General features: G+C 42.2%; 2 protein-coding genes across 9 annotated transcripts in view; one reads left to right on the top strand and one right to left on the bottom strand.

Moving 5' to 3' along the window:
• The window catches only part of KCTD20 (potassium channel tetramerization domain containing 20), a 37,334-nt gene extending 32,772 nt beyond the window's left edge, over positions 1 to 4,562 (top strand). For all 5 annotated transcript variants that reach the window (XM_027603558.2, XM_027603559.2, XM_027603560.2 and 2 more), the window contains one exon: positions 928 to 4,562. In XM_027603558.2, the coding sequence (XP_027459359.1) occupies positions 928 to 1,220 (293 nt within the window). In that variant the 3' untranslated portion in view covers positions 1,221 to 4,562. The remainder of the gene's footprint in view (positions 1 to 927) is intronic.
• STK38 (serine/threonine kinase 38) overlaps positions 1 to 27,454 on the bottom strand; it is a 128,880-nt gene that overhangs the window by 80,559 nt on the left and 20,867 nt on the right. For 2 of the 4 annotated variants that reach the window (XM_027603553.1, XM_027603554.1), the window contains exons 6-14: positions 26,111 to 26,234; positions 23,689 to 23,843; positions 19,132 to 19,234; positions 18,243 to 18,304; positions 13,383 to 13,500; positions 12,199 to 12,322; positions 11,901 to 11,996; positions 10,839 to 10,933; positions 8,372 to 10,381 (exon numbers count right to left, since the gene is read on the bottom strand). In XM_027603553.1, coding sequence (XP_027459354.1) covers positions 10,251 to 10,381; positions 10,839 to 10,933; positions 11,901 to 11,996; positions 12,199 to 12,322; positions 13,383 to 13,500; positions 18,243 to 18,304; positions 19,132 to 19,234; positions 23,689 to 23,843; positions 26,111 to 26,234 — 1,008 coding nt within the window. In that variant the 3' untranslated portion in view covers positions 8,372 to 10,250. Of the gene's footprint in view, positions 1 to 4,860; positions 4,894 to 8,371; positions 10,382 to 10,838; positions 10,934 to 11,900; positions 11,997 to 12,198; positions 12,323 to 13,382; positions 13,501 to 18,242; positions 18,305 to 19,131; positions 19,235 to 23,688; positions 23,844 to 26,110; positions 26,235 to 27,454 lie in introns of those variants that run through there. The other 2 variants (XM_027603555.1, XM_027603556.1) reach the window with 2 other exon arrangements.

Genomic DNA, 27,454 nt, shown 5'->3' with positions numbered 1-27,454 from the left:
TCAAAATTTGATTTAATTCCACTACATACCTTTGAGGAATGTCTGTGTGTATTGATAGAATGGTTTGAAGTGATCTTGAGCAAATGGCTCCCAACCTGTGGTCTCCATAGAACGGTCTTAGACACTGATTCTTCGAGAATGCTGAAGCCATCCTGGTCTCCCCTCCATGAGTCTTTGACTCTTGAGTTTTGCTGTGCTTGCTATCTTGGTCTTGCCTGCAGAACCCATCAATCTTCATTGTGTCTGACTTAGGTTGGAATTTCAGGTGGGAAGAGATTTTTGAGGTCTATTAAACCTGCTTCCACTGTGTCCCTCCTTTGTCACTGGAAACCCCAGGAACAGGGTGACAAGGATTACTCCATTCCCCATCAGACTGTCCTACCATTAGAACATTCGTCCATATATCTAGTAGATAACTTACTCTCTCTTCAGTCTTCCTTCTAGTTCTAGCCTCTGAAGCTACTCTAAGATTTCTCCCATTTCCATGTGATAGCCTTTCAGATATTTCAGGCAACTTCCCTGTTTTTTTTTCTTTAGGCTACACATTACACACTTTCTTAACCACTTCTCCTACAGTATGAGATAAGCACTAGAATTAGAGACTGGAATTCACCATGGCCTAGCAGGATTTCTGTTCTGTGGCATTGTTGCCAGTAAGTACAGGCCTCTGGAATTACTAAGAGGCTGTCCCCGCCCTGCCATTAGAAGAGAGAGAATTTTTGTTACTTCCCTTCCAGGGACAAGACCTACTAACCTGGATAGGTGGGAGGTGAGCGCGTAGGTGGGTGGGAGTGGCAGGGCATGGTCAGGGGTCATTTCCCCAGCCTTTGAATGTGGGAGGAAATTAATGTGGTTAGAGAAGAGAAAGTGCGGAATCTAGAGTGGGCGCTTTCCTGGAGTCATGAGAATGGCCTTTTTCTGTTTTAGGTTACCCTACCTGTAAAGAAAAAATTAAGAGAAGACCCGGTGGCCGGTCTGAAGTAATCTATAACTATGTGCAGCGCCCCTTTATCCAGATGTCCTGGGAAAAGGAAGAAGGGAAGAGCCGCCATGTGGATTTCCAGTGTGTCCGAAGCAAATCCCTCACTAATCTGGTAGCTGCAGGAGAAGATGTCTTAGAGGACCAGGAGATAGTCATGCACCACCCACCCCAGGTGGATGAACTCGACCGGCTGAATGCCCCACTTTCTCAGATGGCATCTAACGACTTTCAGGATTAGGGCCAGCTGTGGACCCGTGTCTCTTCAGAGCCCTTCTCTGTCTGCGATGCCCACAGCCAGTCCTCCCCTTGGTTTGTCTCCCCGAGTATCAGGAGACCTCCTTTCCCTTTCTCCTACAATTAGCGTGTGTCCTTTTCATTACTGAAAAGTCTGTGCCTCCGGCAGGGGATAAAAAAGCACTCACTGGCACATAAGCTACCAGCTTTGCAGCAGCCCTGGTAACTTGAAAATTTTGGATCTGGTGCCGTTTACAGAGTCTTTGCATAACTGCAAAAAGTAGGAAAGGAAGTCGACTCCCATTGGCTCATATTCATCAAAGCAGTCCTCTCATCCTTGATACTTTGTCCTTGGCTTTTCCGTTTGTTAGTTTTATACCAGGCAAATTACGTAGCAGAGCAAAGGGACCAAACCTTAAAAAAAAACAATCTCTAGCTTCCACAAGCAGGCGCTAATGGGATTCTCATTAGGGTTCAGTGAAGATGCCATTCCTGGTAGCCTCTGTGCCCAGACCTGCATCTGGGAAGAACTAGGCTCTCTTCAAAACGTCCAAAAGGAGATTTCTTAAGAGTTTAAATTCAGTTTTTTCATTAATGCAATGAATAGTTCAAAACCGCACAGATCCGACTGAAGTCCAATAATAATGTAACACCATTTATGAAACCTTTTTAGGTTCAAGGTTTTTGAGCCTAAAGAAATCATTTGGAATGAAATGCACAACTCAAGTAGAAGAACCTGTCCAGATCAGGCCACTTTGATTATCCTGACTTGGAATCTGGTGTGAAGCCATAGGTCTTCACCCTAGGCAGCACATTGCTGTGAGTGTGGCTGGGAAACCTTAGATGATATGGCTGAAAGGCTTTTAATAGACAGGCAGAAATTTCTCACAAGTGCTCTGTTTCTCAATAGAAAGACTTCGAAGAGCTCCAGGGAAGGGGGCATTTGGGGTAAAGCTGGGTGGGGAAATGTCACCTGCCCCGGCTTTGTCCCAGTGCAGGATTTTTCTTTGTATATTCTTTTCATACTATGGAATTTTTTTTGGATATCAGGATATTTGTTTTTGAAGTAGCCTATCACTGGGTTAGAAAACCATACTACTGTCAGCCCCAAAGGATAGATGAATTGAGGGGTATTAGGCCTAGTAATTTTGTTTGATCTTGTTGGCTCTGTGTTAATAATGCATGTTGTGTGTGAACCCAGACCACTCCTCCCAGTACTGAACCATTTTCCCTCGTGTCCTCATGGCTATTAACAGCAGAACTAAATTTAGAGTCTAGAGCCAGATGTTAAGTGTCTGGGGATAATCTCCCATTTTATGATAAAGTTGGCATTCTAATCACCTACCCAGAGCCTTTACCCATCACAGATTTCAGAGGTACATAGTTTCCTTCAAGTTCTTTAAGGAAGCATGACTAGTTTTCTTAAATTCCATTCCCGTAAGATACCATAGAGCAAGCTAGGTGACTCCATTTTGACTGCCCTAGTTGTAGTCCTCCAAGGGTAAAGTCAGATGGGTGTTGAAAGCTGTTCTTTCCAGGCTTGAAGAACAAGAATGTTCTTAAGTGTGTTCTCTGTGCATGTGACCAGCATCACAGTGGAAATCAATACTCCGTTCATTACTCAGAAAACAGTAGTAGTAAGGGTTAAACTGAGCCATCTCCCACTTAGAGAATTCTTCTGACTACCACTAGCATCCAAATTGTAAGGCTGATGGTTAAAGTTTAGGGTGAAGGTTTTTTTGTAGCCAGAGGGTACTTTTATGTCTGTGAAGCTCCTTGACTCCTATTTGAGGTCAGGTTTGGCTTTGACCATGCCAGTATTTCATTCATACCCGCTGGTAGTTGATCAACCCAGATAATCGTTTAATGGTGCTGCTTTTCTGCTTCTCAATTGACTTCCTCCCATGCCATCACAAAGGAAATCTGAATGAACTGTGTTAGTCTAGTAAGTATAACGTCTGTTGTCCATCTTCTGTATGAACATCTAAGTGTGAACATGCTGCAGCTAACCCTCTAAAACCAATTAGTCCTTGCTTAGGTAAAAAGCCAAGTATGAAAGTATGGCATGGACTTAGCACTCTATTCTATGTAAATGATTAATTTCCTCGGGCTTTCAAGAAGTATCTCTCTCCCCCGCCCCCCAATTGGGTTAATGTGCTTTTGGTCCCAACCCATGGGGTGAGTGAGCTGGAAACCGTACAGGTTAATCTGCCAGTGTCACTGGATGGTGGAGACGAAGGGAAAAGTGGGGCCCACAGGTCCCTTCTGGTGAAGAGGGGGGTTTCTTCTGCACCCACCACCCTCCCAGCCTGGAGCTGGAGCTCAGCATCACTGCAGTTTCTGAGCTCCCCTTCCCCAGGACCAAGCCATTCCATGATGGCAGGACTGCTGAGTCTCCACAGGGACAGGGGCTGGGTTGCAGTCATTCCCTTCAGAGTCTTACTGGCCAGGTGGCAAGAGAGATTTCTAATAAAGGTGGAACTCAGGTTTGGTGGGTTTTTTTTTTTTTCTTCTAAGTGCCTAAATAAGTAAGCCAGGCTGTTTATACAGAGCCATCTTCAGAGGAAGATGTTTCGCTCAGACGGTCTTAGTCAGAGGTAGCTCCGCAAGCCAAGAGGAACCTGAATTTGAGATTTAGAATCTGAGTTTGTGAATGCATCATTATCATGTATCGCTGACTGGGAAACATTTGGCATTGAGCTGGAGAGTGGGCAGAGTGTTAACATGTGTCTGGTAAGATGATCATGGTTTCTCCAAAGTGGAGGAAAAGTATTGAAAAGATGTTAGCAAAAATGGTAAGGAAGCTAGAAAGTACATTTACTGCATAATATGTAATAGCCACTATTACTAGCTAAATTATTAATAGCTAAATTCCAAGAAACCAGTATGTCATCTAATGTATACAGGTCTATGAAAATACTATGGAATAAGCCCAGGAAGGATGGAAATATTTGCAGAAAACAATCAGCACAGGCTTTAACTCAAATTGTCAAAGTGTGATATGGAGTCTTTTTTTATCGAGTGTCAACAGAAAGTTAAGAATCAAGGGGTTTTAGTAATTTATCCAGTGCCACTTATTGCCATTATTTTGAAATTGTTAAAATGCGCATACAAGTTCAGAAAGCAAACCTGATGCCTTCCCTGGGGGAGATGGAGCCACGTTCCGTGCTCTGGGTGGGATCACCTCTGCAGGAGAACATTACATTTTCTCTTAAAGGCAAAATGCTTGTAGATTTTTGCCTCTTTACTTTGTATTTACTTTTAAAGTTGCACTTGTTCACCTACCAGTGTTTACGAAATCCTTTAATTGGGATGCTTTTTCTATAATAAAATATTATCATTTGCATCCATGGTTTTTTTTAGCAGAAAATAAAACTGGAAGTCAAGATGTTAAAAGGGACCCAAAGCAGCAGCACATTGATTGCCTGGAACAGAGCCTCTTCCTTTCCTGCGGGGCCACAGGATCACTTTTGAGCCTGCGTGTGCCCTTCCCACCCTACTATCTGTAACTCACAGGTTCCAGAACCCTAATAGTCTGCCTTCTTGAGTTCCTGGCTAATTTACATTCAAGACCTGAATCCTCAAGTCCAACCAAGTAGGACCCCACAAAGCCAAATATAAGTTTGGAAGATAAGAAGACTCACCGACTTTTATGTTCTGGTTTAAAACGAGGAGCCATGGCAGGAATGAAAGGCAGGTCCCCTGGAAACACTGCTGTAAAGCTTCTGGCTCCTCTGATCTCTCTGATTTGGCCCAACTCTAGTCAGGTGCCTCCTGAGTTCCAGCTCACTTAGCCCGGGAGCTTATTGGTGATCCAACTTCAAGGCCAGCACCTTCCCAGCAGGCCTGCCTTTATCAGCACAGAGGTTACGGACACACTCTGAAGAGATGGCCTGCTGAGTATACTCTGTGCCAAGCACTGCATGACCACAGGGACACCATGACCGGGACACAGTTCCTCTCCAAGGGGTTTTTATACTTGCAGGGAAAAGAGATCTATGAACAGTCCAGGTCACTCAGGAAACCCAAAAGGATGGAGTAGTCAGTTTTTACCATGAGGAGAGTTCACAAGAGGATTCTAGAAGTGATCCATGAACCAAGTTGTAAAGAATGAATACTAGTTGTTTTGGATCCACGAATATGCAGGGAGGAGGTATTCCAGGCCAACTCAACTATATGAGCAAAGATGCAAAGGTGAAATGATTATCAGGGAAGGGGGGTGATACAGAGATGAAACCAGAGTAAGGAAGGACCCTTCTACCTCAGACAAAGGTGTCTGGTCTCATTTTTAGAAACCATTGGGAACCCAAGAGAGTTTTATGCAGGAGAATGACATGTCAGACCTGAGGCTTGAATTTCTTCGGCAGCAGGGAAGGCAGTGGACTTGAAAGGGGAAGGACCAGGGACAAAAGAGGTCAGCTAAGGGGTCACTGCAGTAGATGCTTCAAGAAACAAAGGCACTGGTAGGATGGATGGCCGTGCCCCAGAGTTCTGCGTGTTTACCGATGGGAGCTGGGTAAGAAGTTTCTGGCTGGACAGCTGAGTAGACAGAGTCAGGCAATGGGAAGCAAGAGGAGCTCCGTTCGGACGGTGTTTGAGCCTGAATGAGGCCTTCGGCGGTATCTAGCAGGCACTTGGCTATGCGGGATCTAGAGTTCTAGGGATGAAGCTGGGAGGTTGGTCACTTTGAGGACCTCACCACAAAAAATGGTAGCTGAAGTCACTGTGTTGGGGAGATCACCGAGATCACATGAGTAAAAAGAGGGCAAAGGCATTGCTCAAATGATCACCAGCATTTAAGTGGTGGCAAGGGAACCAAGAAGGAAGTCAAGTGAGAATAGAGTTTTCGTTTTGTTTTAACAGTATGCGTGCAGCAGGTTGATCAAGTAAGGTGAGGGCTGAAAGGGGGCACCTGGGTGGCTCAGTCGGTTAAGTGTCTGCCTTCGGCTCAGGTCATGATCCCAGGGTCCTGGGATTGAGCCCCGCTGAGCGGGGAGCCTGCTTCTCCCCCTGCTGTCTCTTCTCTCTCAAATAAAATCTTTAAGAAACAAAAACGATGAGGGCTGAAGTATAGGTAGTATCCATTTCCCCGGAATGATCTGTGAAAGCCAACACTGACTTAAAAACCACCGCCACGATGCTCTTTCAGGCACACTTTCAGAGAGCATCTTGCCCAAATCACACTGAAGTGTCCATCATATACAGAGCACAGTGCTGGGCACTCTGGGATGCACTGGCCATGGCAGTCAGGACACCCGTGACCAGAGAAATGACGATAAAAATGAATACTAGTATGTTTTATACCCGGAATAATGAATACATGTTTCACACAAGGGACAGAAATTGGATGAGGTGAAGTGGGAGAGGGAAATGAAGTAACAAACGTGACCACAGAGTGTTCCTCCCAAAGGAACAACTCCCACGCCTCGGCCGCAGCACAAGACCAAACCTACCAGCCTCCAAAATCCCGGGCTATATCACCTCTGCAAGTCACTGCAACTAAGAAACCTCTCCCAGAAGCTTCCCTCAGCTTCTGTAACACCTCTAGGCCAGCTTAACAGTACTGGTACACCGTTAAGAACTTCACAGCTAGTGCTGTGTGCTGTTGAGCCACTTGATGGGAATTCTCCACCTGCTCTGCAGTTCAGGACCACGGCAGGCTCCCCAGTGCATCCCAGAGTGCCCAGTACTGTGCTCTGTATTATGATGGACACTTCAGTGTGATTTGGGCAAGATGCTCTCTGAAAGTGTGCCTGAAAGAGCATTGTGGCGGTGGTTTTTACGTCAGTGTTGGCTTTCACAGATCATTCCAGGGAAATGTATACTACCTAGCAAAGGAAAATACCATTCACTGAACCCTCTGAGTTCAAGAAAAACTACCATTTGGGGTTACAAACAGGAGAGAGTGAAACCCAAATACGCCTTCCAAGGAACCAATTAAGAGAAAAAGCGTTAGCAGTTGATGGCAGAGGATTCCTATTATGCCATATAGATGAGTTTTAAAATTGCAACCTGCTATTCAGAGCCTGAATATTAATCCCAAAGGAACTCATCCGTAGCTTACTTTTGAAAAAGTAATTCTAAAAAGAAACAGGTACTAGGCGCCTGGCTGGCTCAGTCAGTAGAGCATGTGACACTTGATCTCAGGGTTGTGAGTTCAAGCCCCATGTTGGGTGTGGAGCGTACTTTGAAAAAATTAAAAAAAAAAAAAAGTACTGAAGAAAATCGTGATGCACCCCTGAATCAAGAGGAGACTGGATGACATCAGTATTTAGTTTCACTTCAGTAGGCAGTACGGTTCAAGTCCTATCTCCTAACTCCCTCTAAGAGAGCAGGAAGCAGAACTATCTGAGGAGGACCAACACCAAACCAATGGTTCTCAACATGTTTCTTGAAACCCTAAGTTCTGCAAAGACAACACCCATTCTGGCTGCATTCAGCTTCCTCCTCCCGCCTGCATTTCTGATCCTGGATGGTCTTTGCTCTTCTTGCTTCTTTTTGAGGCTCCTTTCCCTAGCCCAGAGAGGGTACTAATGAGGGGACCCCACAGGACTCCTGGTCTGGTGGACCTGGAGGGTTCAGCAGAAGTCCCATCCCAGGAGCCTGTGAGGTTCCTGGTCAACACCAGGCTGGGTAAACAGCTGTACAAATGTCCACAGCAATTGTCAGCAGGTGTCCCCTTGGCCTCACTGCAGGGGAGATCCCACTGCCCCGCAACCCTGAGCCAGGTGGGAAGAACACATGCAAGTGGCCAACAGAAGATGGTCTCTTTATACAAACTAACCCAGAAGGCTCGTTCTCAAGGAAAAAAGCAGGCCCCAGTCTCCCTAAGACAGAAAAGCACATTGCCTAAATATGGTGATGAAGTGTTCCAATGGTCTGCAATTGGGTTAAAAGAAGCCACCAGCAATCTGGCCCCTTTCAGTTACAAGCCACATTTAATTTTTTTAAAACATTTTATTTGAGAGAGAGAGCACAAGTGGGGGGGGAGGAGGGGGGAGGGGGGAGAGAAGCAGACTCCCCGCTGAGCAGGGATCCCAATGCGGGGCTCTAACCCAGGACCCCGAGATCATGACCTGAGCCAAAGGCAGATGCTTAACCAACTGAGCCACCCAGGCGCCCCCACGTTTGCTTTAAAACACATCAGATTCACACTGTTTTCACACAGTTTATTCAGAAGTTTAAAATGTGGGCATTTTCCCCTAAAACAAATCATCCCCTGCCACTCCCCACACACAGACTATCACCACTCCTGTGAACTCTTTACCGTGCTTACCACACATACTTGCAAAACACCTGGGGGTCAAAACCTCAACTATTTGGTAATACAATGAAACTACAGAGTTACACAAAAGAATCTCATTTACTTCCTTTCACTAGCCGACCGTGAATGAAAGATTAAGGGGCAAACATTACCTTCGTCCAAAGTTAATACTTCCCTAATATTTTTTTTCTTCCTCTAAGACATTAAAACCCAAAGCAGTTTCATTTACTCCTGTAACTCTGATATCCCATTTTTCGTTTGTGAATAGCTAAGCCAGGACATACTTTTCAAGGTGATCTTAACCTCAAGACTGGTAGAAAGCAGACTCCCAGCTGCAGCTTGGCCATGACGCTTTGCAACAGGCAAAATCACCACAGAGGTGAAAATGATGCTTTCAGAGTTCTCAAAAACTTTAAAATAATGCATTACTATGGAGCCTCCACATTTTTCTGATGCAGCAAAATTCCTCTTAAGGTGGTGGCAGCTGTGAAAGAAAAGGCACTTTGTGCTAAAATTCCGAGGGTCTCTCATGAGTGCCACAGCAGAGAGGCCTGCTCAGCCCAAGCTGCAGGCTACCCTTTAGGGTGGAGAGGAGCATCCCCCAGGAAGGCCTCTGCAAAGGAAAAATCTGTAATCATGATTCCAAGGCAAAATGGTTACTTAAACTGGAGAGGACAAACACAAAGACCGAGAGAGAGAAGACAAAACACAGTTGCACCAAGGACTTAGGAGTGAACTTCACAGGGATTTGTAGGCTGGCTCCGCACTTCGTACTGGGCCGGTTCCTTCACTTCCAAGGAGGTTCTGGAGACCGAGCAGGGGCAGCACCTCAACCAAGGGGGTTCCAGGCCTGCTGCCTCGGCCTGGACTCTCCCTGCTGTGTTCCCAGGAACAGAGCGAGTTCCTGCTGGCAGCACTTGTGGCTATTGCTGGTCCGCGACAACATCCGTCTTAGGGATTTTCTAATACAGCCGTGAAGAGACGGTAAGGGTTTTCCACATGATCTGGGAGTTCTTGGCAAAGCCCAGTGGCTTGATTCTTCTGAGAGCGACAATGGATCACGCTAGTATCCCCCATCAACACTCAGAAAAGCAGCATGAGTGTTTCAGACAGGCAGGAGGAGAGAAATCAATGGATTAAGGGTCTTTATCCTAGTACCATAAATAAAGTGCACCATGAATGGAGGCTATCAAGAGCCACTCGCCTGAGGCCGAGGTATGGGGAGAAACTACCATCACCACCCACTCAGAGGATGGTGGATCATTTCCTTCAGCCAGAATGCTGGTTGCTGAGGCTTTCATTATTGCTTTATTTCCTTAGTACTATGGAAATTTTAGCTGTAAAGGAAAAAGAAATACTGGGTGGGCTTGGCAGAAAGCATGTCTGTCACAAAATCACAGAAATTGGCTGATATTCAATAAGTCTATGTTACAATCTCAATAATGTTTGATGATGGCTGTTTTTCTCCTTCATTCTGATGAACTTAGGAAAACAAGTTTTTTAAAACCTCTGTCAAATCGGCTCATGAGGCTTCTCACCAAGCAGTACACCTGTTTATGGCTGATGTAGTAGAAATGGCTGTCTTTGTTCTACAGGTTTCCAACGCATTATGGAAGAGAATCCACTTACTGTCACATTTCAGCAGTTTACCATGACACACTGGCGGGTTCCATAAACTTCTTGGAAACTCTTTCAAAAGAGTGTGTGAGAGGAAAACCGTGATGTTGTACCAAGAACTCCTGCTCCACTGAGGATTCTGTTTCAAGGATACTATTTGGCTGCTTTCATGTAGGAAGGTATTGCCCCCCGAGCTGTCAGGCCCTCAAAGCGCTTGTACGTGTAATTGATGAAGACCCAGTCTTTGTTCTTGTAGTCAGTCTCAGGGTGATTACTTGTAGCCACTGGGAAAAAAATAGATGTGAGAGTTGATTCACTGCCTTACCCCGAGGGACTACTCAGTACTGAGGACATGACATTCGGAAGAAGATACCACAGTTTTTATTTGGGAAAAATTGTTTTTCACTCTGCAAATCTTCTACATTTGCTTGTCTATGTTCTTTGAACCTCCTACTTCTCACAAATACTTTTAAAGTTTTATTTCCCCATTTCTGTCATTTCAGGTTACCTAACCTTTAATAAATAAAAACAAAAGAACAAACCTTTGTGATTTCCCCACCCCATCTAGCAGCTAAGCATTCTCCATTCAACAGGGTGTCACTGCTCCCCAGCATTAGCGCTGGAAAAACACAAAGAACTGGAAGAACTAAAGTTCCTCTAGCTGACCTATAAACACAAGCCCCAGACTGGGGGGAAATAATGTGCTTATCGTGCAACAGGAGGCACTGTTGGTGATGTTACCTGTTGGCTTAAGAATATCAGATTCTGGAAACTCATCGAAGTTTGAGGTATCATCAATGCTTTTGATTTCAATAGATATTGCAGCAGGTCTCTCTCTGCCAAGAACAGACATGCCAAAAATTACTACGGTTAGTAATCACGTGGATCACAGCTAATTACGTCTTTCTCCACAAAGCCCCCTGGCCTGACACGGGGAAGACTATCCACAGGCAGGCAGCAGGTGTTTTCTCTGAAAAGCTTCTGACACTGAGCAACCACGCCACCTGGCCACATCCAAACAAAATGAGAAAACAGAACTAACAATGATCCATAGCTGGGAAGAAAGACAAAAATAATGAGAAAAACTAAAATCCGAAGTTAATGCACTGCCCTCAGGGTCTGCCCTGTCTGTAAAAGGGGAACTAACCCTCTGGATGCCCACACTGCCCCCCTCCTTGGGCGGGGCACTGCCCTTCTACCAGAGGGGCTAACCAAGAGAAAGCTAAAAATACGGCAAAAAGGAGCCAAAGGTAAAACTGAGAATAATGCAAATCGAAACACAAATATGGAAGAGAGGACAAGGTCTTCGCCTTCTGTTTCTGTTTGGCAACTGCCGAATGCCAAGTAAGAAGGGCGGCTACTGGCCGCACTCCACAGCCCTCCACGGCCCCGCCGTGGCCAGCTCCAGTCTCCCTCTCCATGCCCCTCCCACTTCCACTCAGTCCTTTGGACTTGAGCGCCCTGTGGCCAGGGACAGCCCTGCTGGTGGCTACCAACACTGCAGAAGCTGGTGTGTTCTAGGTAAGAGCAAGGGCAACATGCTTCTTAGGTGCTCCCTTCACCATGGAAGCCAAATGTCACTTCACTTAGGAAATGACTGCTGGCTTCACCATATCCCCTGGCACATGGCTGACGGGAAGCCCCCACTCCCATCCTCACCACGAAGGAAAATCCAGAAAAGACCCTGAATCTCCAAGAAGCCCTCTTCCCTTACCTGGCTTGCCAATAATGGTGCTTCTAAATTACTATTAAGCAAATTACAGCCTTTCTGAAATAATCCTGAAAGTTTTTATATGGATATACCTGATATGTTCCCAGTCAACGCCTTCAAAAAAAGAATTACTTTTGATTTCCTCAACTCCAGGGGCTCCAATTCTATGTTCCCACTCACAGCAGAATCTGGAAAACACAGAGGCCTTTCAGCATACCTCAAATAGTCTCTTTGGAAAAAGAGAAGGAATAACCTCCCCGCTTTTTTTAAAGAGAGAAATGGGAGAGAGCAAGGGACAGACCCAGGTAAATAAGTTAAAAAAAAAAAAATGAATTCACTCATGTCAAAAAACCTGGGTGGGAGGTGGGGGAAATGTTCTCTGACTAATACCTCAAAATTAGATCCTTGGCTTTCTCAGAGATAGGAACTTCTGGAGGAAAAGTCAAAGTTTCTTTCCAGTTCATCACCTTCTTATATGTCTCTTGAGGGGTCTCAGAACAGAAAGGTGGGTAGCCTGTAATAAAAAAGGAACTTCGGAGCTTTTACACCCCAAAACTTTGAATCTGACTGAGAGCATTCTCCTTAATATGATTCTATCCATCTTTAACCCTCCATAACTTCCTCCATGACTTCCACTCATTCCAGAAAACATCTAAACTAATTTTTCATTTTCCCCCCAAACTCCCAAGCCCAAGGTGAATTTGTGCTTCTGGTACCACAAGGGAAGCAGCTAATAACGGAAGCTGGGAAAAGAAAGGAGGACATACACAGCGTTGCACATGGGAAATCCCTGTGCCCAAAGAAGAAATGAAAGGATGAAACAACATCACTGAGAAATGACTGTTCTAGGAATATCCTTATATATGGGTAAAGTGCAAACAAGTTGAACAAGAAAAAAGCATAGGTTTTAAAGGTGACCATCGTGCCTCTTTTTGAGAACTACAGACAAGGGGATAAATACTCTCAGACCATATTACTCCGCATGCCCTCCACACAGATCACATCCGCCTCCACAGGCATCCATCCAATGTTCCCGAAGACAGCGCAGCCAGAAGCCATCCTAGTCATCCACAGACTCAAGCACTCAGTACCACCATGGACATACTCTCTCTCCTAGTGCTCTTGGGCATATGGCCGCCCACCCCCCCAAGTGTCCCCTAAATACACAGACACACCATCCAAATAAGAGGGAGAGAGATCAGAGGGTTCCATGCTTTGAAAGCTTAGAGAGAGGAAGGGGAGAGCAAGAAAGTAGAGTATGTGAGGCAACGCCCCAAAGTTCTCTGCATACAGTGAATGTTTAAGAAACGCCAGAGCCCAGAAGAGCTGCTAGGAGAGGATGAAAAGGGGGAAGAAGAACAGGGTAAACGATCGGCAAAGCAAGCACAGGATGCCAGGAAGCCAGATGACACAGTTGGCTATTTGACGGCCATGAGCTTTCTACCTAGGATACTTCTCGTTGAAAGATAAGAGGGAAAAAGTGCTTCGATCACCCCCAACTGAAATAGTCTATTATCAATATGGGACTCTTTCCTGGCTGCACAGAAAAAGTCCTCTGAAAGCATGCAACTTACCGATGAGCATCTCATACATGATCACCCCAAGCGACCACCAATCACAGAGCTTGTTGTACCCGGTCTGCATGAACACCTCAGGAGCAATGTAGTCAGGAGTGCCTACCGTGGAGAAGGCCTGAAACACGTACCATACATCAGGGGGACCCCGCAGGCAGGAGGGTGCCCAGAGTTCTGTTCTAGAGACCAAAGGTTCCAAGCACCACCTACGGCTACCCACAAACTAAGCAGGATGCCCGGTAGCTTAATGGCAAACCTGATTTGCCAGAGCACTTCCAAAATGAACAATAAAGCTTCGTCAGGGAAGCAAGAGATGCTTCCTACATACAGCCAAAGCCCATGGTCAATCAGGATGAAGGTATCCATCTTAACAACTAGTACCATAATTTACTGAGCACCCAGTGAGTGCCAGGCTCCATACCTCTTATATGCTTCTGAGCCTATTTCATCCTGACACAACTTAGCAAAGGACTTTATCAGCAAATAAAATCTGACACCTGAAACAGCTTTGTTCATAGGCTCAGGACTAGTTAAGTGGCAGAGCCCAGTTTGAAAATGAAATACCTTGTCTAAATCATCCCTCTTTCTATCATATTCCTTGATTTGGCAAAATCATAAAGGGAAGCTTTATTATTACAAGCTAGTCATAATCCTATAGGTTAGAGACTTATGGCTATTTACCAAACGTACTCATTTATGCAAACCGTTCTTAGGGGAATGTTTTCTAAATTCAAGTAATCCACTCTCATATACCAGGACTACCATACAATACTCAAAGCCTTCCAGTGTGCTCAGCATTTGGGCGTTTACAACATAGAAGGCTCTGATCTAAGCACTTTTGATATTACAGAACTTCTAAGGTAAAAAATAACATGTGTTGTCTTTTGAAAATGTTTATTATGGCATACTGCAAACATACAGGAAAAAAACAGACAGTACAACACGCATGTACCTATTGCCCATATTAAAGAGAGGTTAATCATCTGCCGTATTTGTCTCAGACCAATTGTTTTTTTAACGACACAAAGCTACAGAAACAATTAAAAGCAGTCCCTCCCTCCTTCCCTACTGAAGTCAAAACCACCCTGAAGTTGCTGTGCTACGCTTGTATGAATATTTGCATAAACGACATTATTTCCTGAATATTTCAATTTTTAACAAAGGGTTTCACTACAATGCTACAACTTGTGTTGGCTCAGCATTATGATTTTGTGATTTATTCATGTAGCTCTGGTTCACCCATTTCACTGCTGTACACATGTTCCATTATACAAATGTCACAATGTTTTTTTATCCATTCTTCTGTTGGTTTCAATGTCTCACTATGACAATACCCGAACAGACATTCCTGTGACACCTCCTGGGCACTAGAGCAAGAATTCTCTAAAGGATATATACCAGAAGGAGTACCACTGGGTCTTGCATTACAAACATCTTCAACTTAACTAGACATCTTCCAACTGTTTTCCAAAGTGCTTAAACCTATTTAAACAACCCCAGTGGGGATGAGCTCCTGGTGTTCCACATCTCACCAACACTTGGCTCTGTCAGACTTTTAATTTTTGCCAATCTGATGAATATAAAATGGGATCTTGCTGTTTTAATTTACATTTCCTTTATCTTTAGTAAGGTTCAGCATGTATTCATTTATTGATTAGCCATTCAGGTCTCTTTTCTCTGAATTCCCGTTCAGATCCTTTGCCCATTCGTTTTTTAGTTGCATTATCTTTTTTCTTATTGATTTGTAGGAATTCTGTATGAATCCAGGGCATTAATCCTGATTCAGACATAATCCTTTATAGTTTTACATATTGGAAGTAACTTCTCCCAGTGTGAGGCTTATCATTATTATTATGGTTTTTAAGTGATGTAATATATGTTATATACCCAAAAATGTGTAGTTATCAAATTATGAAGAATAATAAAAATGAATAACCATGAGTTCAACTGAAGAAATGAATCATTACCAATGTCATTAGAGCTAAACATGCACTCCTTCCCTTCCATCCTCCTGCCTCTCCTAACCCCTACGGTTCAATTTTGTTTATCATTCCTCTGCTTTTACAAAGAAATTTAATTTTGCCCACATCTGTCTCTAAGTGAGATCTTAGCCTTATTTTGGGGCTTTGTAAAAATGGTATCATTCTACATGCAGTCTTCTGTTCTTTGATTTTTCTTCTCAACGTTTTGTTCCTAAAATTGATCCATGATGTCAAATGTAGCTGTAGTTCAATTACTTTCACTGCTGTAAAATATTCTACCCCACAATGTAACCATTTTCCTGTCAAGGGGACACGGGGTTATTTCCAGTTTTTTGCTATCACATAAATGCAATAAGCATTCTTATACATGGCTCCTGGTTCACAAGGACAAATTTTTCCAGACCATATGATTAGGGGTAGAATTGCTGGGTTGTAGGTATGCACATGAACTACAACATAATTCCAAAGTAGTGGGACCGTGTGGCTTATCTTCTCATTTGTTTATGTCTTTCAATATATAGAAGGGTTTTTTTTTTCCTTTAAAGTAAAATCAAATTTTCCTTTATGATTTGTACTTCTTGTATCTTAATATTTTTAAAAAATCCTTCCTTACTCCAAGATCATGAATATATCACCCTATACTTTCTTCTAAACTTTTAAAGTTTTATTTTTCCATCTACTACTTTTTTTGTGTATACTAAAAGGTAGGAATCAATTTTTTCCATATAGAATTGTACACTGTTTTCTTTTAAATTAAATAATACAAATGCCAGTTGTTGTTTTTAAAGCTTTAAAGTCTGACACATGGACTGTGCTCTCCTCAAGAAGTATTTTCATTCTAATTATAAAAGTTAAGAAACTACAGAAACCCTTCAATTTAGAAACCAGATTTATCCCAGCAAAGCTGAATGTTAAGTAAATCTTATTTGCTAAAAAATTCTATTATAAAACCAGAGATGGGGGCGCCTGGCGAGTTCAGTCAGTAGAGTATGCAACTCTTGATCTCGGGATTGTGAGTTCAAGCCCCATATTGGGCACACAAATTACTTAAAAATAATATATATATATATATATATATATATAATATATATTTTTTTTTAGCACTGCAGCCAAAGGTTAACTCTTGACTTGCTTTAAAAAAAAATTTAAAAATCAGAAGATTCCTTACCTTTCGTTATCTTCCAAAACACAGGTAAATATCAGTTTCCCAATAATGCAGGAGCTATTGTTTGAGAAACAGTCTCTTCAGTGGAGGGTCTCAACCTTCACTGAACAGTAAAATCACCCAGAGTCCTTTCAAAAAATCAGACACCCAGATTACATACCCCAAACCAACTGAATCTATCTCTGGGAGTAGGACCCAGGCAGGTTCTAAAGTCCCCCAGGTGATTCTGATGTGCAGTCAAGGTTAAGATCTACTACTCAACAGAGAGACATAACGGAAGCATCTGACCAAATTTGTTCCTGACATTACCTAACCCTCAACAAGCTATGCAAACAGTTTTTCAATCACATACAGAATTCAGATACTTAAAGAGTATCAGAGTCCCTAAGGAAAGGAGACTATCATGTGAATGACTATACCAATCTTAAGTATCCCCAAGTTAATGTTAGGAAAAGATATCAAAGATGAATTTTAGTTACTACATCTCCAGAAGGGTTTGGTTTAAGATAATGCCTCTCCCAGTGCCCAGCTGACCAAAGAAATCATTATACTCAAATCATGGTCTGGTCTGAGACCCCACTGATGGGCCTCAAAAAATGCAAGCCTTTCTTTTGATGCTTTCTTAAGCAACCTTACAGGCCTCCATTTTCACTAGGACAGACAGCGACTTACCAGTGACCTACTAACCAAGTTATTAAAGATACTACAGAGAACTCTAATTCAGTATTTTACCAAGAAGTCTGACTGAAATACAGCGTTTGGCAAACCCACCAAGTTACTACTGCATACGCCGACAAGCAGAAGTGCCACCATTTCTAGATGATACATGTGCATGACCATCATTCCGAATTAGCCATCATTTTCCACGGCTGCTATTCTTGCTTTCTACAACCGTTAGTTTAGCTTTACCATCATTTATTTCCTCCACTATGGGTTTCTAGCAAAGCCTAAGTATGCAGTGATACGCCTTTCTATTATCTCTGTTCTATAATTTTCCAATAACTAGACCCTGGGACATAGAGATTATACTTCAGATATAAAGCAATGAATCAGAATAAAAGTCTGCCTAGACAGCAATATTTCACTCGTGAATTTGTTCTATTTAAATACTTACAACATACCATCAAGGTAAATGCAATAATGTTACTTATTTTTAAGCTTGTAGGGCATAATTTTATGTGTACATACTTAAATACTTATGAAGTTAAAAGCACTTTCCTTAAATTTCTCTCCAATTTTTATCAAGTTCTCTTTTCCACCACAAAGTAGGAAAGCGTGGGGCAGGTGAACTGAAGTCCTGACTTGGCTAAGTGAATCAAAATTTTAAGTTTTAGAACCCCTGCCTTAAAGCTCTGGGTAGGTATCTGTAACTTAGTTTCACCTTGAGAGACCTCCAGTTTAAATATATCCCCTTTACAACACCATAAAAGTAGGGAACAGGTGGAACAGGAAGGAAAGGGGCTGTCACCAATATAAAGGGTCAGAATGAGGTCCTCCATTAAAATCCTCACAACCAAAACAACCTAATACTACCTTCCCTCCTTCAAAAGATTACCTTTGGTGCCACTGGCAGTGATAGTGTCCTATTAAGGTAATCTTAGAAGCAAGGAAGAGATACGCTGTAAACATTTATTGAATGCAAATTTATGTATCTATTTTTAAAATTTATTCATACTCGGTTTGTAGCATTTAAAAGCCACAGATATTACTTACTAGCTGACGTCTATTTCTTTTCCAGGTTTCTGCTTTCCTTTTGGAATTCATGTTCTGGAAAGCTAAAAGCAGAGAGAACAAGTCCTAATCAAAATTCAGACAGGTATGTTCACTACTTTTTTTAGGCTCTGGTTCAAGCCACATGAGGCCTTAAAATCTTGCTTTTCTGCCCATACATCAGTAACACTAGATAACACACTTCCCAGCAAGTCTGTAAATTGGAATCAAAGGGGTCTGATCTTTAGCATTAGCTCAAGAATCACACAGTCACGTGGGTCATGCGGCCAAAGAGGACACAGTCCTTCATCAGAATTACGGGGAATACGGTTTCATCAGTAGCAAAGGTCCCAAAGTGGACCTAAGACACTGATAATTTCTCAAAACTATCATCAAGTTTCCAAAAGTAATAATTGGTACATATTCAGAGACTTCTGAATTTAGAACACATTTTTGGCATAAGCTTCTCCAGGATGAACTGTAACTGTACTACATAGTTTCAGTGGTTTAACAGTGCTGGAGTGAAAATAACACTTCTAAAGATCAATTTCTGCATGACAGAAAGAAGCCCCTAGGATAAATCTAATCTGGAGTTGGTCCCAGGACTTTTTCCTCTATTTTTGCTTACCTGCCCTATATTCACCCCAGTAACCTTCTCAAGCAGAGCTCCAAAGAAGGCTCTTTTCAACATCTGCCTTAAAATTATTTGGTAGCACTCATCTTGCCTCATCATACAATAAAAACTGCAGGCACACCTGGGAAGAGATTTTTATTCTCTAGACTCATGCTGTGAGTATCTCCTAATCTGTCCTGCATATTTTGGTTACCAGGTGAACAGCTCTTCTAGGCCTAGGTAAGGGATAAAAAGGCTAACACCACTGTTTACACTTACTGAAATCACTGGGGAGGCTGTGGTTCAGATTCCTATAAAATTCTGTCCTATGTGCCTTTTTCAGTCCTGTGCAAAGGCCAAAGTCAGAAAGCTTCACATGTCCCTATGGGGAAGAAGAAACAAGGTAATGGATGAACACTCAAGGATGTGGAACAGACATTACGTTCTCTGGCTCCTTACAGTATCCATTACAGCTCCATAAAGTATGCTGTCTTTTTTTCTTTGTTTAGAAGGAAAAATAAAAAATAAAATGTTAAAAGATCCATTATACTAAATACTACTAATAAAAGTATTTCAATTTTTGCATATTATCTTTTTGTCCAAATATAAACTTCCCAACACAGTTGAACCCTCCATGGCATCTAAAGATACTTTTACTACTTTTTTTTTTTAAGATTTTATTTATTTATTTGACAGACAGAGAGCACAGCAAGGGGAGCAGCAGGCAGAGGGAGAGGGAGAAGCAGACTCCCTGCTGAGCAGAGCCCGACATGGGGTTCAATCCCAGCACCCTAGGATCATGACCTGAGCTGAAGGCAGATGCTTAACTGACTGAGCCACCAGACTTCCCTCCCCACCTTTTTTTTTTTTAAGATTATTTATTTGACACAGAGACAGCTAGAGAGGGAACACAAGCAAGGGGGAGTGGGAGAGGGAGAAGCAGGCTCCTGGCCAAGCAGGGTGCCCGATGCGGGGCTCGATCCCAGGACCCTGGGATCATGACCTGAGCCAAAGGCAGACGCTTAACGACAGCCACCCAGGCACCCCAGCGCCCCCCACCTTTTTTAAAAGGTAGGCTCCATACTCAGCGTGGAGCTCAATGAGGGGCTTGCACTCAAGACGCCCAGGTCAAGACCTGAGCTGAGATCAAGAGTCAGACTCTTAACCAACTGAACCACCCAGGTGCCCCCTCTTTTACTACTTCTTAAATTCACTCTCTCAAATATTCCTATGTTTCTACATGGTTTTCAAAATCACCATTTTTAATGTCTACATAAAATTCGAATGACTTAGGGGGTGCCTTCAGCTCAGGTCATGATCCCAGTGTCCTGTGATCAAACCCCGTGTCCCTGCTCAGCCAGGAGTCTGCTTCTCCCTCCCTCTGCTCTTGCACGCACGTGCGTTCTCTCTCTCTTTGAAATAAATAAAATCTTTAAAAATATATTCAAATGATTTAGTACCTCATTGCTTACCTAACCATCCTCCTAATTCTGGATCCTTACTCCATTTCTATTCTTCACTCTCATATAATGTGGATTATAAGGACCCCTGATAAGGACCCCTGTGATAAGAGTCTTTGTTCCCAACCCTAACCACGCATGGTAGAGAGGATGGTCTCAATAAATGATTGTTAAATAATGAGTAAATGAACAAATCTTTGTTCATGTAACTTCTCCTCTTGAATTGTTTCATTATGATACAGTCCAAGGAATAAATTATTCCAAAGACAGAGAATGAATGTTATTGCACAGTTCCTGACAAATGTTGCTATACTGTATTTTAATCATAAGTGTCTGGCTTTATCATCCTCTTCAAGGAACACTCACACCTCCTCTGAGCCAGGCCCCATGTTTTAAATGTGTCATCTCATATATAACTCTTAAGCCACACTTCAGTGACTCAGACTCGTTAAATGGCTTGCTGGTGAAATGGCAGAACCAAAGCCAGAAATCAGTTCATGTTCCTTTTCTCCAGACCAGGATTACCTACCCTTTCCAACCCCCTGATCTCATCTGGAAAATGGAAATAATGTTATCTTCTTGGTAGGAATGATGAGAATTAATGCATGTAAGGCTCCTAACCTAGTGCCTGGCACATACTAGTCCTGAGGAAGAGGCAGGTGGTCTTGGGGTGGTGAAATTTCAAGTAGATAAGGAAGTAAAGCCAAAAATAGGGGAGGGAATCCTGATGTTCAGGGATCTACACTGCTCAAGGTCACACAATTAGAAGTGGTGTGGCTAAACGTTCTGCATGGAGCACTGGGTGTTATGAACAAACAATGAATCATGGAACACTGCAACAAAAACTAATGATGTAATGTATGGTGATTAACATAACAATTAAAAAAATTAAAAAAAAAAAAGAAGTGGTGTGGCCAAGGTTTAAGCCCCAGTGACTTCAACATCTGTGGTCTTTCCATACCACCTTCCTTCAGGACATCTTTAGGCCTTAACATATAAACTTCTCAGGATACAAGGAGGTTACAGAAGCCCTGCTCAGATGGGTCAGGTTTTACATTGTTTTGTTTTGAAGAAATCCCATTAGGTTTGGCCGTGTGTGTGTGTGTGTATACACACATGCATGCACAACAAAGTAAACTGCCAAACGAAGACAGCCTTGAGCTTGCTAACATGGTATCATTTTTTTCAGATCTGCAAATAACTTGTACAAGTCAAGGAACAGAGTTTAATTTCTAGTTCTCAAAACTACATTTTACCTGGACACCTCTAAGAAAGGAATGTGTCTTAAAAAGCAGTACCTGGAGCAAATGCTACTCAAGCTACATTTTCAGGGAATTCTATAGCTATTCTAAGTATGCAGCAGGAACGCAAAACATCTACAGTTTCACTTCTAGAATCTGTATGGCTGAACACCTAAATAAGCTTGCTTGTGAGAACATTTTTCTACAAGTCTGGGCTAAGATCCTGTAGAGAGCTAATGTGCACCTAAAAGGGTTCCCCCCTCCTCCTCAGCTACATTGAGGCCCCAAGTTCTTGGCCTTCAATATGTTTGCTGGACCACCACATAGACTATGCAGTTCAACTAAGCCTACACTAAGACAGCCAGGGTACAGGACCAGGGCATCTGAACTCAACCATGTAACATAGGGCCAGCGCTCTATTAAAAGTATATCTAAACATAATGACATAGAAGAATAATTTTATATACATTAACATTTTATTTTATTTTTTAAAGATTTTATTTATTTATTTGAGAGAGAGAATGAAATAGAGACAGAGAGCATGAGAAGGGGGAGGGTCAGAGGGAGAAGCAGACTCCCTGCTGAGCAGGGAGCCCGATGCGGGACTCGATCCCGGGACTCCAGGATCATGACCCGAGCCGAAGGCAGTCGCTTAACCAACTGAGCCACCCAGGCGCCCTACACATTAACATTTTAAAAGCAGAATACCAAGCTACTTTTAGGATATTAACTGTATATAAATTATAGACACAAACAGTAAAGGTACTGAGGCTACTGTACCAAAATAGTAGCTACCTTTGAATGGTAAGATTATAGGTATTTTTCTTCTTTATTTTCTACTATGTATACATTATTCTTATGATGGAGAAAAAAGCTACTAACCAGAAATTATTTGGTAAATCTCTTGCCACCTTGAAATAGAAAGATAAAATTTTTTAAAAAATTATACCAAAAGTTCAGGTTTTTCAAAGATCACAAGAAAATTATCAAAAGACAGCAAGAGGGGTGCCTAGCTGGCTCAGTCAGTGGAGCGTACGACTCTCGATCTCAGGGTTGTGAGTTCAAACCCCACACTGGTATAGAGGTTACTTAAGATACAACTTTAAAATAAAAAATGGCAAGAAAGAAAAATACCCTAAGAATTAAATTCACTGTTCCACTACGTAAAAGAAAAGTTCAGCCAAGACAACAATTGTGTGTAACAGAACATAACATCCTAAAATTTTAGAGCTGGAAGAGACTTTGGAGCTTCTCTGGATCAATATATTCACTTTCTAGATACATGGGGTCTGGACAATGGGGAGACTTGCCAAGGAGCAGTCAGCAATCTAGCAGCACTGGGATTCTCTTCTCATTTGCTGTGAGCTGAAGAACCAAGCAAGTGAACTCATTTGCACGTCTATAATTTTTTTTAAAGATTTTATTTATTTATTTGACAGAGAGAGACACAGCGAGAGAGGGAACACAAGCAGGGGGAATGGGAGAAGGAGAAGCAGGCTTTCCCCTAAGCAGGGAGCCTGATGCGGGGCTCGATCCCAGGACCCCGGGATCATGACCTGAGCCGAAGGCAGATGCTTAACAACTGAGCCACCCAGGCGCCCCTCATTTGCACGTCTAAAGAAAAATACAAAAAGGCCAGTATAGAGGTTGAAAAGGACTCTTCTTTAAGCAGAGGGCAAATGATCTGGAACCTGAACTTTGGGATAGACTGTTGTTGTTTTTGTTTGTCTTACTTCCTGGTTCTTGGCTGGGTTCCTCAATAAGGTTGCCCAACAGAGGGGTTCCCAATAGGTGCTGCATTAGTAGAGTTAATTATATGCTAGGAAAAGGTGACTTATCTTTGGCTTTATTATAAAATAAGCTTCTAAATCAATTTTCCTCTTAATCATTTTCAAAAACGTCCTTTATTGTTAAGAAGAACGTTCAATCAAATTATAGAATCATATGCCTTTCAGAGAAAGGAAGTAATAGCAAACTTACCTGTAAAAAAAAAAAAGAAAAGAAAGAAAGAAAGAGAAAAATATACAAGGCAGTTCTGCCTCCCTTACTGTGATTACAAGTGGTGCAGGTATGAAAGCAGAGACTGCTCAGATGAGGAAACACACATCGGGCATGCTACTCCCCTAACACAGTACCTTGCTGTCCAGGAGAAGGTTGTCTGGCTTGATATCTCTGTGGATGAATCCAAGTTGGTGAATGGAGTCTATGGCTAATACTGTTTCTGCTATATAAAACTGAGCCTCCTCTTCCGTCAGGGTATCTTTTTTCATTAATAGGGTCATCATGTCCCCTGGAAACAAGAAGACACAAGCCACCACACACACACACACACACACACACACACACACACACACACAGACAATACATGAGTAAGTGCCAGTTTTCAGATAGGTCTTCCCTATCTGCCTACATAAGGCAGTGCTAAACAGGCCACTTTGTGTTCCAGAAACTGACCCCACACTGCCAATATGGGTGAAAATGGGAAGTAGTATCTAACACTTAAAGGTAAAATTCACAGCCCCAGAGAACAAAATGCTTTTAAACTAATCTGATGCTGACCACTGAGCAGTGATTTCCACTGCACTTTGGAGAGGAAAAAGAAATTTCTCTCTCTCTCTCTCTCACACACACACAATTTGCTTAGGATAATTTTTTGGACTAGGGGAAAAAATTACTTTACTTTTCACTTTGCCTGCAAACTTCTCTATACCTAGAACCAAATGGCATTTCCACACAGGTTATACTGCCACTGTTATAGACAGAGGCCGAAATGCCAAACAAAAACTAAATGTATGAGGAGGCTGAAAACAAGTTCTCCAGTCTCTACTTACAAAACACTTGAATGTAAACAAATAAAAAGGTGGGATTTAGGTAGCAGAGTGTAAGTCAACAAAAGCTAAAAAGGAACTGAAAATGCTATCTACTGGGATATGCAATGGCTGCCTCCCCAAAGTGCAGAGTGAACACCTCCCAAGATCAGTGGAGTTTTTTCTCCAGTGTTTTATTACAGGTAGTTAAATATACACCGATATGCTTTATGCAACTTGTACAACACAATATTCTAGCAGTTAAAAAGTAAACTCCCTAGTTTTCTACAAAGTCAAAATTTAATTATTTCCTGCTTAATACCAGCAACATAAAATGGCGGGAAGAAAAAAAAAAGATTCTGATCCTAACTCAATGGTTAGACAAAAGCAAAGCAAAGAAAATGTGTTAAGTAGTTTAAAGCTAAGAGAAACAGGAAAGATTCAGTTTAGATTCCATATAAAGCCATTTATGGTCAGAAAACAGGGAAAAGAGAAAGAAACCTCTGATTTTAACAGAGCATCATGCTGCTTTTTTAATTTCATTTATAACTTTAGGGGAATTTTTTGTATCCTTGGAAAAAAGGGGATATCTTATGCTCAGGCAAAAATCAAACCATTTATTAAAATGCTCTCTTTTTTGACCCAAGACTTGAAAAACAGGATTCCCTAATCACTCTTGGCAGCTACATATTCACTATGGAGGCACACCAGAGAAGTGGGGGTGGTGCACTCAGGCCAGCTCTTGGGTAGCTGTGTAGCCTTAGCGCTGTGGCCCAGGAGAGTGGCCTCACCTGTGCGAGTTTGCCCAGATGATCAGAGAGCTCAAGGCAGATGATCTATGGCTCTGCAGGCCAGCTCCACCGAGTGCAAAGGGCAGGGTCCAGGAGACATGAGGAGCTATGGAAGATGGCGCATGTAAGGCTTGAGGAGACACGTGTCAAGGGGCTGGGGACTGAGCTGGTTCTTATTCCTATTTAAGAACTGGCATCTAAATGTTCAAAAGTCTCTCCTCATTCTACAGCACAGACTCTCCTAACTTTTATCAATTGTTCATTAAAAATTGATGACCCTAGATCTAAATAAAGGTTATCACAGGATCAAAATATTATGCCACAGTTGTATATGCTTTGCTATAGAACCAAAAAGAGAAAAAGTTTTCTTTTTTTTCCCCCACCAGAGTTTGCTCACAGCTCATCTGCTCACTGGCAAACAGACTGTGAACAGATGGTATGTTCTGTTATGGGTTTACTTTGGAGCAGTCTTAGGAGATACACATGCTGAGTTATGTAAAACTTGAAATCTCAGAAATGAGAAACTGTTTCTGGCTACTAATATAGGTAATGAGAAATTCACTCCTTATTAATATAAGTTACAGAAAAAGAAACAAAAAAGTTGAAGCAAAGAATGTAGTAGCTTCAATTTGGTCACTTGGGTAACTGATTATACATGATTCCCACTGACAGGAGAGCAGGCAGAGTCCCTATTTTATTCCTATATATTGAAAAAGAAAAAAAGAAAGAAATGTCCATCTGAAATCATGAGAATGAATGAGAAGGTTACTTTTATGGCACTAAGAATTGTAGAGAGGCACCCCAGCACAAGACAGGTTACTGACCTCCTTTACAGACCTAAAAAAGATATAGAAAGCAACTTCGTGAGCACAATTAAAAGTAGAAAGGAGGGTTAACTGACGTGAGAGAGAAGCCACAGAACAAAAAGGAAAAATGACCTTTCATCATCAAGTAATTACCTCCAGGCAGGAACTCCATGATTAGGTAGAGGTTTAGCTTATCCTGAAAACTATAGAACATTTTCACAACCCACAAACTGTCTGCCTCCACTAGAATGTCACGCTCCGCACGAATGTGGCCAACCTGGAGGTATACGCATTTGATTAATGACAAGCCTTGCTCCACTTTATTCGACTGTATATTTGTTTAAACAATTTAAATACTATCTGAGTATTAAATTGTGATGATGCAAAAGATCTAATTTCTGCTCAGGCAAACGTATGAACTCAAAACAGACAACATTTGACTTGAAGGTATTCAGTCATGAACACCTGAGTGATGAAAGGCTTAAAAAAATAATAATGAATGGGGCTGTAATGCAAACGGCAACTTTCGCAGTGCTATAAATTGAACCTCTGATTAATTAAAACTACCATTCTTTGGCACAGCTTTTTGTTCCAATAACCTTTTACGACAAAAGTAAATCCCCAAGATGAGACTCTCTATAAACAAGTCCTGCCTCAGGTCTGCGATGTATCTCCAAGGACAGTGCCCTGGCTGACAGTTCTAGAATACTATTCCACAGCACTCAGTTCACTGCTGTGCACAGAGTAAGTGCTCAGTTCTTACTGAATTGAAATATAAGAATGCCTAAGAAAAGTTACAGATTCAAATTTCTGATATTTCCAGTTTTCTGCTCTTATAAACTATCTAGCTAAGGAGACCAAGTTGCCAAAGGTTTGGGAGAACTGGAAGAATTACTTCATTAAAATAATGTTTTATTATCAAATTTACCTTATCCACCTTAAATGTGTAATAGTAATCAAAACACTGCTGCATGTTATCAAATCCTACCCCCCCTTACGTAAGTGTCACAAGATGCAAAGCTGGGTCCTATCAGGACTATGTTTATTAAGACCCAGTCCAAATCTTGAATAGAGGTTTTGTTCTTAACATATGCGGGGCTTGAGTTCTACTCTATATTCGGAGGTGAAGATGTATCAAAGCTCACAAACTGGCACTTCCTTGGCAAACTCGACCCCTGGTTGTTAGTTTTGTTTGCTACGATGTCCTATATGCTTGCTTGTTTTATTGGAATGTCTTCGGCAAAGTCAGGCACTCACTCTTCCCATTGAACGCAGCTCTCACCCCTCTTCCGTCTTACACGTAACCTGCCTCCTTCTTCCCATGGGCCTCAGGGCACTCGAGTTTACAGATTTCAGTTTCAAGGCTCTACTAAAATGGTTTGGGAACTTTTTAAATAGCTTCAATGTTGCAGAAAACTTTGTTTTGTACATCTCTACTTAGGATACAAGGGTGGGAAAATGGAAGAGAAAGGTGGTAAGGAAATCATGAAGAAGCTG

Source organism: Zalophus californianus, chromosome 7, assembly GCF_009762305.2.
Source record: "Zalophus californianus isolate mZalCal1 chromosome 7, mZalCal1.pri.v2, whole genome shotgun sequence".
Classification (NCBI taxonomy): domain Eukaryota; kingdom Metazoa; phylum Chordata; class Mammalia; order Carnivora; family Otariidae; genus Zalophus; species Zalophus californianus.
Note: the sequence above shows the minus strand (reverse complement) of the source record. Positions and strands in the feature narration are given on the sequence as shown.